The sequence below is a fragment of the Megascapheus bottae genome, chromosome 1 (genome assembly GCF_031878675.1).
Source record: "Megascapheus bottae isolate mThoBot1 chromosome 1, mThoBot2.hap1, whole genome shotgun sequence".
In the NCBI taxonomy this organism is placed as follows: Eukaryota; Metazoa; Chordata; class Mammalia; order Rodentia; family Geomyidae; genus Megascapheus; species Megascapheus bottae.
The window spans coordinates 85,319,033-85,333,675 of record NC_143509.1 but is presented as its reverse complement, the minus strand read 5'-3'; the positions used below and the strand labels follow the sequence as shown (position 1 = coordinate 85,333,675).

Below are 14,643 nucleotides of genomic sequence, written 5' to 3'. Positions count from 1 at the left end.
AATATAGAGTTCCCTATGACCCAGTAATTCCACTATTTGGCATTTACCCAATCATCCAGAAACAAAGACATACTAAATCCACCAACACAACAATGTTCACTGGAGCACTATTTACCATAGCAAAGTTATGGAACCAACCTAGATGTCCCTCAGTTGATGAGTGGATCAACAGGATGTGGTATTTGTACACAATGGAATTCTATGCTGCTGTCAGAAAGAATGACATCGCCCCATTTGTTAGGAAACGGAAAGACTTAGAAAAGATCATATTAAGTGAAGTAAGACAGACTCAAAGGAACTTAGGCTCAATGGTTTCCCTCATTTGTCATAATCAGTAGAAACCTTGGGCTCTCCTAGCAGAGATTTGCAATAAAGAAAAACCTTGATACAAAAGGCCATATAGCAGGACGCTAAATGAAAGGATCTCTAGGATATAGAAACATAAGCCATATAATGAATGATTGTTGTTCTTAAGGTACTATGTTATCTCTCATCTCTTTTGCTGTCCCTTGGTTATCTCATATTGTTACAATATCTCACATTGTTACCTGATATATGGGATATATTTGTATTTGGTTATTTGAAATTGGATAGGGAACGGGGGAAAACAAGAAGAGGGGTGGGGTTGATGGGGAAGGAAATGGGGACCAAGACATGTGAAAGGGTATCAATGTATGAGAATTAATGCACCATCTATCTGGCAAATATCATGTAACCCTTCTATTAATTACAATAAAATATACATGAAAAAAAAAGAGTTTAGAAACAGGGCCCAGGCCCAGAGTTAAAGCCCCATGACTTTAACACCAACCAATAACAAGAACGACAAGAACAACAACAACAAAAAGCAGTATAATTGGGAAACTTCAAAGAAATAAAAATGATACAAATCAAGTGCATATGATAAACTAATCATTTTACAAGTTCTTATATGAAAAAAAATATATTTTTTTCCTAGTCCTTGTGCCTGAACTCAGGACCTGGGCACTGTTTTTGAGCTTTCTCAAGACTAGTGCTCTACCACTTGAGCCAAAGCACCACTTCCAGCTTTTTCTGTGCATGTGGTACCAAGAAATCAAACCTAGGGCTTTGTGCATGCTAGGCAAGCGTTGTACCACAAGGACAGACTCACAGCCCATAAATATATCTTTGTAGTATGATATTTGTATATTAGCCCTCCAAAGAATTCTATTGATTACTTATTTTTTATAATGCTACTATTTAGACTTTATTAAAAAGCAGAAATGATAGTCATAAGCTATATCAATCTTGTTTTCTTTTGCCACTTTTCCAAAATTTTGAGAAGAAATACTCTAAAATGACGAACATTAAATACTTATTTCACTCTTTCTAATAAGGTAATTCTAGTGACAGTGAAAACTCATCTGCAAATTACTTTTCAAAATGTTGACAATATAAATGAAAATTACTAATTCTGCAGTCTAGCACATGTAGAGAAATAGTGTTTACAGAAGAAGGTTGGTAGCACTGCTGTGTCAGCTTGTATAATGTCAGCTAGCCATGTTCATCCTTCCATGATCTGTTTAAAGTTGAACTGCAGTTGACAGATCTGGAATGACCTCGTCTGGAAATCAGCTTACTCTTAGCTAAACAGCTTATTCTTAGTTCTTCTGGTCTCCTAACTTTCCAGCAAGTTAGCTCAGGCTGGCCTTTTGGTCTCATTGTGTCCATAGCAGTAGAATCAGCAAGAGAAGACATGTCCCAATGTACAAGAACTTTTTCTTCTTTATTACTTTTTAGTTTCATTTGATTGGAAAAATTACTTTAGTTTTTGTTTGTTTATTTGGGTTTTTTTTGTCTTTTTATTTTTGGAACTGGGGATTGAACCCAGGATATTGTACTTGCTAGGCAAGCATTTTGCTGCTGAGCTACATCCTAGCCATGCTTTAGTTTTTTATTGCTCAAATCAATCCATTATTGCCCAGTTCAGATTCAAAATGAGGCAAAATATCCTCTATGTCAATTTCTGTAATACCATTCTACCATACTAGAACAGAGCAGACAGACTGCTCATCTTTTCTCCGCATGTAGAAAGAAAAACAAAAAACACAGAAAACCCCTTCCTATAACAAGACAGACTTAAGAGTTTAACTGATTCTCATGAACACTAATATACATGAATTTTGTTTGCTTATGAATTTAAAAAAACATGCAGAAGACTACAAGCTTTGGTTCAGATGTCTTTAAGAATTTCAGTGACTGCCAAGTTAAGATTAACAAAATATATTAATACAAAACTGTTTCATAATTAGGAGGAAAAAAGAACTGTGAGTGATGATGTATTTACTGACAGCCTAACTGGTTTAATATTCTCTTTAGCAATTAGACATTTTTGGTATTATTTCATTTGTCCATCAAAGAGAATGCTTCTCATTTTAGAAATATGTAAGGAACATTTATCAGATGTTAATTATTTGTAACAAGTTGTTATTTTATAAAATTTCACCCAAACTACCCTACTTAAAACTTTTCTTTCTTTTTGTCAGCTGTGGGACTGAAACTCTGGGCCTGGGCGCTGGCCCTGGGCTCTTTAGCTCAAGACTACCATGATATCTCTGGGCCTGAGCAATTCAGTTCAAAGCTACCACCCCACCCCTGGAGTTACAGCAACATTTCCCATTTTCTAGGGGGTAATTGGAGTCAAGACTCTCTCAGATTACTGTGCCTGAGCTGGTTTTGCACTGAGATCCTCAGATCTCAGCCTCCTGAGTAGCTAGACGAGATCCATCACCCCGGCTTGACTTTTTTCTTAAACACAACTGAATTAGACAGTATGATTAAGATTAATACTTGAAGTGCAAAGTCTACAAAGGCATTTTTTAACTTAAAATAGAAATAAAGCACAATAATCTTTTCACCCTAAAAATAAATCAGGATTCTGAAAGAGAAAATTATTTTCTTAAGGTATTTTGATGTACACACACGTATATAAATATAGGAGTGGGTATGGTCTTGCAATATGTGTACAAATATATGATACTCAGAGTATCTTTATAAGTCAGCTGGATTTCTTTATTCTATCCAAAGCAAATACCTAGTGTAGTTCTGATGACAAATGGCAATAACAATTAATTCACTGGAATCTAAGTTAAAGATAAGCCTCTGTGACAAACCGCAGGAAGAATCAGCAGTGGCTAGGCCAGAGAAAGAAAGGCTGAGAAAAGAACCATTCCTGAAGAAGGAAATACGGATGCTTGCAATGATAATAAATTAAAAAAGCATACATGCAAAAACTAAAATAGAGGAAGAATTTTCTTTCTTTTGTCCTTTTCTTTATTGTTTTTGGTGGGGGGGGTCAGTTGTGGGGCTTGAACTCTGGGCTTGGGTGCTGTTCCTAAGCTCTTCAGCTTGAGGATACCGTCCTACCCCTTGAGCCACAGTGTCACTACTGGTTAATTGTCACTAGTGGTTAATTGGAGATAAGGTCTCACAGACTTTATTACCCAGGCTGGCTTTGAACCATAGTCCTCAGATCTCAGCCCCCTGAGTAGCTAGGATTACAGATGTGAGCCACCGTGCCTGGCTGGGAATTTTCTTTCTTAGATACAACTGTTTTCTTTGGATAGTCATATTTCATGTATTTGGAATTATTAATTCATTGACTTTTCTTTCTATTCTCTTTTCCTCTTTGGGTTTAATTTTAATAGATCCGTGGTGGGAAATTGATGATCTCCAATACCAGGAAGAGTGATGCGGGCATGTATACCTGTGTCGGGACCAATATGGTGGGCGAAAGAGACAGTGATCCAGCAGAGCTAACTGTCTTTGGTAAATCCCTCTCTTAAAGTATAAATTTCTATTTTGTATTTAGTTTTTCTGTGTATATAATACTTTTTCAAGACTAGTGTTCTACTACTTGAGCCACAATTCCACTTGTGGCTTTTGTTTGGAGGGGAGGTAGTTTAATGGAGATAGGAATTTCAAAAATTTTTCTTCCTGGGCTGACTTTGAACTTATCCTTAAATCTCAATCTCCTAAGATTACAGTCACCCAGACCATTATTGTGCTTTTTAAAATATTTCTTGTTTCACTATTGTGTTAATGGTATTTTATCCATGATTTATTAAGATTCCTAATTATGGTCCTCACCCAGAACTTGTATAAGGATTATCAAACCTTTGTGCAGTTCCTAAAGAAGTTTCTTCTTCAGCTTGGGAGACACTATCTTTGGCATAATGGAAATGCTGTAATTAAAAGAGATATATTATGATTTCCATTACATTTCAAGAGTTAAGGTTGTGCTTTATGAATATGTACCAGAATGCAGGCTTCTCTATTCAATCACTCTGAGTAGCAAGTAATCTCTTCTAATACTCCCTGTGGATACTAAGCAGCTTGAAGTCTCAATGGACAAAGCCAGGAGAAAGCCCATATTTTATTAAAAGAATTGAATGATAAAAATAAAAGTGTTCGAAGTATGGATGTAAAATTCCATCCTGCAGAGCTTAGACAAGTATCAGTTTGGCCCTGAAATTTTATGCAGTCATTTGGAAGTATCTCTAAATGTGTTCCACTCTATGATGAGTAAAATACAGTTTTTTTCTCATAAACTATGTAATTAGTGATCACTGAACATTAAGGATAGCTCTTTTACTTAAAGAGACACTCACTACTATTTTTTTTTCTGTAACTGATGCAAGCTTTAGTGTAGAAAGCATTGCAATTCAATAGTATAGATTGCCTTCAGAGGGAAGTACAAAGGATATAATGTTATTATCTAAGCAAATGCACCTACCAATATTGAGTTTATATTCAAACATTTACCTTGCTTTTCCTAAAAATATAATGAGAATTCCAGGAGACACCTAAATATGTCAGTAGCTATAGAGTAATTTTTAAATTGTTTTGAAAATAGATATCAACCAAATAGATTAAATTTGTCTAGAGGCAGTTCCTCCAGAGGATTGGTTTTAAAAAACAGAGAAATGTTTTATTTAATAGTATAAACAAGTCAGAACTGACCAGAGGTGTTATAAATACAATATTCAGTCAAGGACAAAACTGAAATTCCATTATTGATAACAAAACAACATCTAACTCGGAAAAATAGAAAAGAGAAGGGATGACCCAGATCAACGATGTGACAGAATTGTGTGACAATTCTTTTTTATACCTTGGCTTTCTAGTCTAAGGCAACAGGTAAGTTGCTATTCATGGTGAGACTTCTTTCATTCTATTTTGAGCTCCTACATCCAGGGCATGTTTTCTTTTTAATATCTCATCATTAAGTATTATTATTTCTGGCCTAATACTTATAAAACTGACTACATTTCACATTCTACCACTGTACTTTTATTTTCGTGAAGTAGAAATTTCATTTTCAACTATCCAGTTAACTATAATTGCTCAAAGATACAGAAGGTTTTAAATAACCTTTGCAACTCAAGCTTCTCCTTCAGAAATATTCTATAGGAAAGAAAAGCTGATGGTATTTTATTGCTCAAAAACATAAAACTCACTCATGAAGGGCAAGAGCAGGAAAAGAAGAAAGCCATGTATTTTCTAAGACATGTTGCTAGGTAAAAAATTCTCCACTTTTCTAGTATTCTGATTCTGTAGAAAATAGACTTGAAGTGCTCAAGTTTCACCTTTTTCTTTCCATTAAAGAAAGGTCCTTCTGACAAAGATATGATAAATGCGTAAATAATTCTCCCTCTCTCTTTTCCTTCCTTCCTTCCTTCCTTCCTTCCTTCCTTCCTTCCTTCCTTCCTTCCTTCCTTCCTTCCTTCCTTCCTTCCTTCCTTCCTTCCTTTTCTTTTTTGTTGGTCATGGATCTTGAACTCTGGGCCTGGGCACTGTCCTGAGATCTTCAGCTCAAGGCTACCCCCTACCCCTTGAGCCACAGGACCACTTCTGGTTTTCTGGTGGTTAATTGGAGATAAGCTTCTCACTGTCTTTAGAACCCGGATCCTTGCCGCTTGAGTAGCTAGGATTAGAGGCTGGAACCACCGTGCCTGGCATTGTAAAGGATCTTGTACCACACACCATGAATTATTTTTTTCTCTTTGTCTTTCTGTAGTGTTTTATTTTTATGAAATCATATCCTACTTCAGTGGGTAGTCTCAAATATAAAATTTAAATGTAATACCTTGTTTTAAAAATGATGCTAAAACTGGATGACATGTTCTAGACATTAAATGATATTTACAGTTTACATGAATACAATTTAACTTCCTGTAATAAATGAGAATACTATCACATATCTGATCATGTATCTTTATATGCATTTGGTTTCCTCTTTTTTATAATCCCTTCCAAATTTTAAGGACTGTTTTATCAGAGTGTCCTGAAATGTTTCACTTTTACGTGTTCTTGTTATAGTTTTGTAGTTTTCTGAGCAAGATTATAAACAACCTTTGAACAATCTGAAAATATTTGACCAAAATGACTCAGTGAAGATTTCTCCCTAGTCTGTCAAACACTCATTTATTAAATGTTAAACCTTACCATCTTTTCTGTTCTCTAAACTTTCCATTGAAAGTATCCTGTTCTTGTTTCATGAGTGCTGTAACTCTTGTAATATGCTTTAGGATATTTCATTAGTAGTTTTTTTTACTGCCTACTACTTCTTCCCTGAAGTGCTCTTTTTTTTATTACAGAGAAAGCTTTCTTTAGGTCTTACATAATGTATTCTTGCCCAAGCCTATTTCATTTCTATTTACAAACAATATCATTGTGAACTTTATACTAGTGGATGTTTTCACTATATGATATTCCAACTGTTAACTTGGCAATTCATTGGAAGTGATGATAGAGATCTGGGCTGTAGATACAGATTTTCACTAATTGGATAATAGTTGATGGAAATAAAATTATCTATATTTTATTAAGACTTTTATATGAGCATTAAAAACACAAGGTTTTCTTAAAATTGTATGGTTTGGTTTAGGACTAACATTTTTTTCTTGAATAGAAATTTTGAATACTTTCTGTGTGCTAGACTTTGTTAAAATGCTGACATATTATGAAGAGTTGCAGACAGGATGCTTATTTTCAAGTGAATTCTCATGCTGTGTTAGAAGGAGTAACATGAGGCTTCACTTCTAGGACATAATAATTGGCATTTATTTTTACTGTGTATGTGATTTTGGTTTTCCCTCAGAAAACACTTACCTATATAACACTTACCTATATTGGTCTTTGCTTCCTTGCACGAATTTCCTCAGATAGAGGAAATTATTGAAAAAAAGTTTAATGTGCTCAGGATTTACTTAATCATATACAGATGGGCTGGATATCATTCAGCACAGTTATTTTTTGGAATAGTACACTGATAACATTCAATGGCTATCCAGATCCTGCTCCAAAACTCATACCTACATAACCAAAAGAGATCAGCGAGTCTAGCCCTCTGACATTCTTGGTTCATACACACCATAATGTGTAGCAGATCTTGCTAGAGCAACTGAAATAAATACAAGTTTTACAAGCAGGAGTTAGAGATAATATATTTTTATTGTGTAGCACTTATTTATTACACAAGACTTAAAGGACTCAACATATGCAATTATTGCCACAATCCTACTTTTACAATGTCAAGTAAAGTTTATTTTGAATTCACCAAGGTCATCCTAGAAATAGATGTCATGGCACAAGCCATCAACGATTTTACAACCATTTTCAATGGCTGAATTCCCTTTAAAAATAACTCTTACCTGGATACTTAGCTTCCCTCCATGTAGCCTACAACTAAAATAACTAACTTAAGAAATATTGTATATCTGTAATATATATCCATATATCCACAGTTTAGATTTATGATACTTTGTATTTATTTGAGCATTTTCCTTTCTGGATGATGCTTGTAAAACTACAATAAGACTTGGCATTGTGTTTTATTATAACAGTATATAAAGCAATATATAAAATATATAAAATATGGACCTAAGTAGAAAAGATTATTTGAAATAGAATAACTGTCTGGCAAGCAGTACTATTGTCTCAAGAGTGATTAACCTTGTAAGCAAGTAACGCAGGTAATTCAAATCCAGTTACTCTTAAGAAAAAAAAAGTTAATTGCATTGGCAAAGACATAGCCTCTGATCAACCCATGGACATAAAATTAGAAATCAGCCTATTCAGATGAATAATAATTTAATTGATAAGCAGTGCACAAATAGCCCTTGGGATTTCTCCCCTTATTTTTCAATATGTGGTCAGACATTAGGTGATACCATGGGAAAAAATCAGTGACCTTGATTTGACATCCTTTAAAATTAACCATGCTGTTCTTCAATAGATCAGCATTTCCCTATATATTCATTTTATGGTATACAGAGCACATGGAGACAATTTCTATGCACATTAATGAATATTAAATGTGGTTATTTACCAAGTTATGAGATTTCCTTATTTTCAAGTTACTTCTTAATACTTCTGGTTTTCTATTTCTTTGCAAATAATCTTGGAATCAAAATGGATACCTAAGATATTTTGTTTTGGATTTGTAATTCAAGTCTAGTAGAGAATGACTTCTGATTGTTTCATGAAATCAGTAGCTGCTAAAAATACAAAATATTTAAAATATATGTTGCACTTAGACAATTCCTTTTGTCCTTAGTTCTCATGTCTGTGATTCTCAGATTGTTTGGGATAAATCTAGTTAGAAATAGTGGAAAAACATTCTCATAAATACTTTCTTACATTGAAAACAAACTAACCAAACCTAGTTTTTAATGTATTTTTTTCTATAGGTAGTTACAGATTTTGCAAAGCACTAGGTGGTCTTAGAATAGTTAAACTCTGATAATTGGAATAATAAGTAATACAGTTTAGATATACTTATTGAAATGTATGTTATCAATATTTGAAGAATAAAACTTGCAAATTTTGTGAACAATCTTCAGTTTATCTTTATTGGAAGGTGGAACCCACAATACAATGATCTTAAACACATCTATATTCATTATGTGTAAGCAAGTGACATTTATCTTATTCTTGAATACATTTATTTTCAGCTTTTATTTACTTCTTTATTTTTTCACAGTTTGAAATGTAACAACCTTAAACTAAATGAAATCAGTTATTTAATATTTTCTTTAATAATGAGAAAACACTTCAGGTTCTGGAATTTTTAAATAGGGAAGCTTTAAAGTGCATGAACAACTAATATTCTCTATCATGAGCAAGTGTCAGACTTCCAAAACTTTTATACTGTATCCTCTTCTGCTGTTATCCAGTTGGTGAGCATCTGGACTTGCCTGGAGGGCAGAAGAAAAGAGGGAAAGATGGTTGGGAAATTCTTTTTTTTTTTTTTTGAAGTACATCGAACAGCATCAGGGGATCTAGTATCTTTCTTCCTTGAAATTATAGATCAGGTGCTTCTACATGTCTTCATAAAAACCCAGTAGAGGTTAGCATGTGGCTGATAAGTATGAAATCATTACAAAGTCTCTTTCTGCTCCCCCAAAGAAAAGCACAACTTTGTTTTCCTGACATGACTAATATTAATCTTGGCTTTTAGATGAATTATTTAGAATAATTAGCTGGTTGCAATACTTAGACAAGCAGGTGTTGAGGGAAGCATATAAAAATATTGATTTATAAAGGTACATACTTTATTTGTTAACTTTTATTTTATTTGTGGAGTGATGTACCGAGGGGTTGCAGTTATATCCATCAGGTAGTGGGTACATTACTTCTTGAACATTGTTGCCTTTTCCCATATTTTCTTCCACTTTCCCTTCCCCCATGCCCTTCTACTCTTCTTGTTTCTCCCTTACTTTCCCATTTCAAATATACAAATGAATGTATATAAAATATACCAAGTACCAAAGTCAGATACAGTAACAACATGAGATAAACCTCAAGGGCAAAAGAAGAAAAAATAGCTTCACATAGTACATTAAGAACAATATCACAAAGATGTGAACTATTTTTTACTTGATTTTTCATTCTACAGAATTCTATGTAAACATTCCATGAGAGATAAATAAATAGCTTCACCAATCCAGTGGTTTAACAGCTTTTCAATGAAGGAATTAGAAGTAATTCATTATTTTATTTTATATTTTTCTTTTTGTGTTATGATACTGGGACTCTAACTTAGTTCTTGATACTTTGCTTATTGGCTAGCAGTCTACCAACTGAGCCACACCTCCAACCCTGCAGTGATTTATTCTGAAGTTCCTCATTTTCCAATTCTACATATTTACATTTATGACAATTATAGTTATCAAAATTATTGTTCTGTACTATCACATATTGTAGTCTATTTATATGTATTGGTTATGTTGGTTCCTTTTCCAGTATTTATGCTTTCTTTTCCTTTTTTGTGTTATTTTGTTTTTTATTGTGATTAATAGAAGGGTTACATTATATTCACCAGATAGAAGGTGCATAACTTCACAAACATTGTACTCATGCTTTCTTTTTCTTATTGATTACTACCATTGGCATGTCTTTAACTTAGCATTTTATTTCTGACAAAAACATTTTACCAAAATATTTTATTCATTTTTACATATTTTAATGAAAATTTTATAGCTACAGATGCTATCATGTTTATTACTTTTTCTCTTGTGTAAGCAGATACCTTAATTTTATTAATTTAAAATTAAGTTGGGTTTTAGTAGTAAAAGCCATATAAACATTGGCCAAAACAAAATGGAATCATTTTTCTCATAACCACCAGTACACAGACATGTATACCCATACAGGCACACATGCTACACTCATATTTTGTCTGTAAATGAGTTAAAATGTTAAATGGAGAATTAAGGATTTTTCTATACTTTTGTCACTCTGCATGTATGGTTAGTCAGTTTTGAAACTCTTAATTCTTCTACTCCTTCCCTAAAACCCCAGAATCACTATCATTTTAAACTAATTTTCCTGGCCTATGTCATTACTAAGTTTCCATTTATCTTTCACAGCTATAACAATATGGCCTTTCTGATTTTCTTATTTAAAGGTTTTAGCTATAGCTTAAAAGCCTTCAGCCTCTGGTTCACCTGAGTCCAAAACCATATTTCTTGACTCGGCCATGTCACTCATTATTGGGCTAGCTTCATCTTCCACCACTTTTCTGATGTAACTAAGCTGCTGGCTATTCACTAGCAACCACACTTGAAACCTAGAATGAGAGAGCTGAATTCACATGTACTGAATTAATTAATGGATAGTGAAAGAGTTCTCTGGCTTGTTCCTCTGTATGTCATGTTATAGCAGATCCCTCTATTAACATCATAGAGGGCAAAAAAGGTCTCCTCTTAACAAGTTATATTTCAGTCCCAAGTGATGTCAGTAGCAGTTAAGTTCTCTTTAACACTGGATTAAAACAGATTGTGAAAGAATGGGATAAATGTACCTACCTAATAGCACAGAAACAGCCAATCCCAATTTCTATGCTAAGGGATCGTTTATGTTATGGAACACCAATAAAAATATACTAATACCACGACCTGTTTACTGCCAGAAACAACAGCAAAGTATCAAATAGGCTATATTTAAAGTAGCTGTTATGGGTATGTCTAAGGCCCAACAGCATTACACTATGTCATGCATTCAATGTATACATTTGTGTTCTATTCCAGAGTGCATATTTTGCTGCTAATAAATTTTGAGTACTGGATCATTAGAAGGAATCTGTTCTAGATTTTAAGAATTATTTATAAACTCTACACTCAAACCACTTTTCTGAGCAAAATGCTATTTTATGACTTGGAAGTTTAGAGTCTCAGAATACAGGTATTAGAATATTTCCATAGTTGTGAGTTGAAAAATTGAGAGATGTTGTCTAATGTTCTCTGAAAGATTTCAATCCTTTATGAATGTCCATTACAGTTGACTATTTTAAACGAAGGAATCATTGAATTTGAAATTTAAGTATTTGTTCTACAAATATAACTTGGGATTAAGATATTAAAATTAGTTCATTAAAGTACAGTCCTATGGCCAAGAGCATGACCCAGTGGTAGAGTGCTTACCTAGCATGGACAAAGCCCATGATTCCTTTGTACTACATACACAGAAAAGGCCAGAATTGGTGCTGTGGCTCAAGTGGACGAGACCTAGTTTTGAGAAAGACCAAGGATAGTGCTCAAGACCTGAGATTAAAGCCCAGGACTGGCAAACAGAGTAATAAAAACGATAAGAAAAAAACAGTCCTATGTTTTAACTCTTAATGAGTTAAGACATTTTACCTTGTTTTTCTGGTTATATCATATGTATGTATATGTACACATATATGGTATGTATATATGTGCACACAAGGGTATTCATGTACATATGAGACTTTCACATCATTATTTGCATGACTCTATATTACGAAGCATGAATTTGAAAAAGTCCTGTGCAGCTAAGTATGACCAGATGGCCAGATACATTTTGTCAACTCTCTATGGATCTCATCTTTCTTTTCCTTGATTTATTTCTTTTTCTACCTTACTAAATAGAAATATTGTACTTGCTTATGATTTGGAGACATATGCTAAAAATATTGAAATGGTTATTTTCCCAATGTCGCATCATTATCAGTAAAGGAAAAAATGCAAGAGGAAGAAATTATAACAGTTTAGGAAAACACGTGAATACCTTTTAATTATAATTCCTTTAGATAGTAAGACTCATATTGTCAGAATATAGAGGAATGGTAGGGTTTAATTTAAAAGAGTCAGATGTAGATTAACAAAAAATGCTGAAGGAGGAATAGAGGACTATTATATATGTATATATATGAAATATAAGTTACATAAAAATGAGTAAGCAGCTCAAATATTTGGGAGATCATTGAAGAAGAATGTATGAAGGTACTCAGTTTTTAATAATTAATAACATTTATATTAGAGAAAGCAAATAGTCAAATTTTCACAGCTCCCACACCTATAGTGAAAATATTCATGGCGATAGTGGGTCCCAGTGCAGTAATAAATTAGATCAAAATATTTATATTTTGAGAGTATAAAATTTTAGCAGTTTGATAGAATATTAATCTATTGCTTTTAAATGATTTTCATCAGTTTTACTCTGTAGTTTTCCCACTCTGATCTGCTATAGTAGATTGATTTAGCCATTGTCAAATAACAATCAGAGTTCTGATTATTTTGTGACAGAGTCCCTCTGATTTGTCTCAAGAACTCAGTGAGAAAAGTCAGATTAACTTTTCCTCCACAAGTTTGCTTGGTCTTATTTATTGAAAACCCATAGTTTCTCCTGTGCTTGAAAGAATTTCATTTTATTCAGTTATACATTATGAAGACCATATCAGACACAGTTGAAAATGCAGATTGAAGACACAGATACTAAAAATAAACCATATGTTTTCTTTGCTTTTTCTTTGGTTCACTTAAAGCATGAACATTCATCTCACTATTTGTTTATTTGTTTATTTTTCCCCCAAGAACGACCCACATTTCTCAGGAGGCCAATTAACCAGGTGGTGCTGGAAGAAGAAGCTGTAGAATTTCGATGCCAGGTTCAAGGAGATCCTCAACCAGCTGTGAGGTGGAAAAAGGATGATGCTGACTTGCCAAGGGGAAGGTAAGACCATTATGGGATAGAAAATGGTTGAATGGCTAATGAGTGATTAACAAAGGAAAAGACACAATTCTACTACCAGATACTTTTTTGTCTATCTTATATTGTTTCCAAATGTGTGACTTATGTGTGCAATGTACATATTGATCTGATGACATTTTTTTCAATGACTATGATTATTGATGCTTGACTGTTACTCCCAAATGCCAAGAATTCCTCAGTGCTTGCTTTTTACAAGGCCACTTGTAGGTTGGCTGATCTCTTCCTACTTGACCATCCACTCCATTCCCTCCATTAGTGATAGACCTGTTTCCATGTATTTCACTCACATCGGATACCAGCTTCCTTTCTTTAATTCCCTAAGCATCTGTAATGGAAGGCTGACTCATAAGAGAAACAGCAAGGAATAGACAGACAGTAGATGACATCACTGTCCACCCCGGGGGTTCCCTTTAAATACCTTCTGAATATTTTCTTTTCCCATTTTTCTTAGAGACACCCATTTAATCACTTATCTACTCTGGCCAACCTGCAACTCTCTCAGTATCCCCCACATCACATATCTATTATAATATTTTGAAATATTTTTTGTTCTTTCAACTCCCTAAGATTTTGATGTATGGAATTTGATAAGTTATCAGTTTTCACACAAATAGCCATTATATTTTAATGACTTATTTGGTTTCTTTCCACTTATGCCTACTGAAACTACAGTTATTGTATCTAACCTAACCACCATATAAAAGTGTACAATTCGCATTCCTGTTTATTTGTGCCAGTCCTGGTGCTTAAACTCAGGGCCTGAGTACTGTCCTTGGGCTTTCTCAAGGTTAGAGCTCTACCAGTTGACCCACAGCACCACTCCCAGCTTTTTCTATGTATGTGGTACCCAGGAATCGAACCTGGGCCTTCGTGCATGCTAGGCAAGCACTCTACCATTAGGCCAAATGCCCGGCCCGCATTCTTATTTTTATCTTATATTTTTTCCATCTAAACACTGAGTTTTCTTAAACTGAGTGAATTAAACATACTTCCACCAAAGCTGAGAGCCTTATGTGTGTATTTACGAGCACCAGTGTGGATATTTTGTTCAGCTCGTGCATGCACTTTAAAATCTGAATTCTGTACACACTAAGATCTAAGGTA

At 34.0% G+C, this 14,643-nt stretch overlaps 1 protein-coding gene across 1 annotated transcript in view; it reads left to right on the top strand.

The window, feature by feature from the left end:
• The window catches only part of Robo2 (roundabout guidance receptor 2), a 1,066,805-nt gene that overhangs the window by 916,913 nt on the left and 135,249 nt on the right, over window positions 1–14,643 (top strand). The window contains 2 exon segments of the mRNA XM_090347905.1: window positions 3,669–3,789; window positions 13,362–13,500. Of these exon segments, the coding sequence (XP_090204031.1) occupies window positions 3,669–3,789; window positions 13,362–13,500 (260 nt within the window).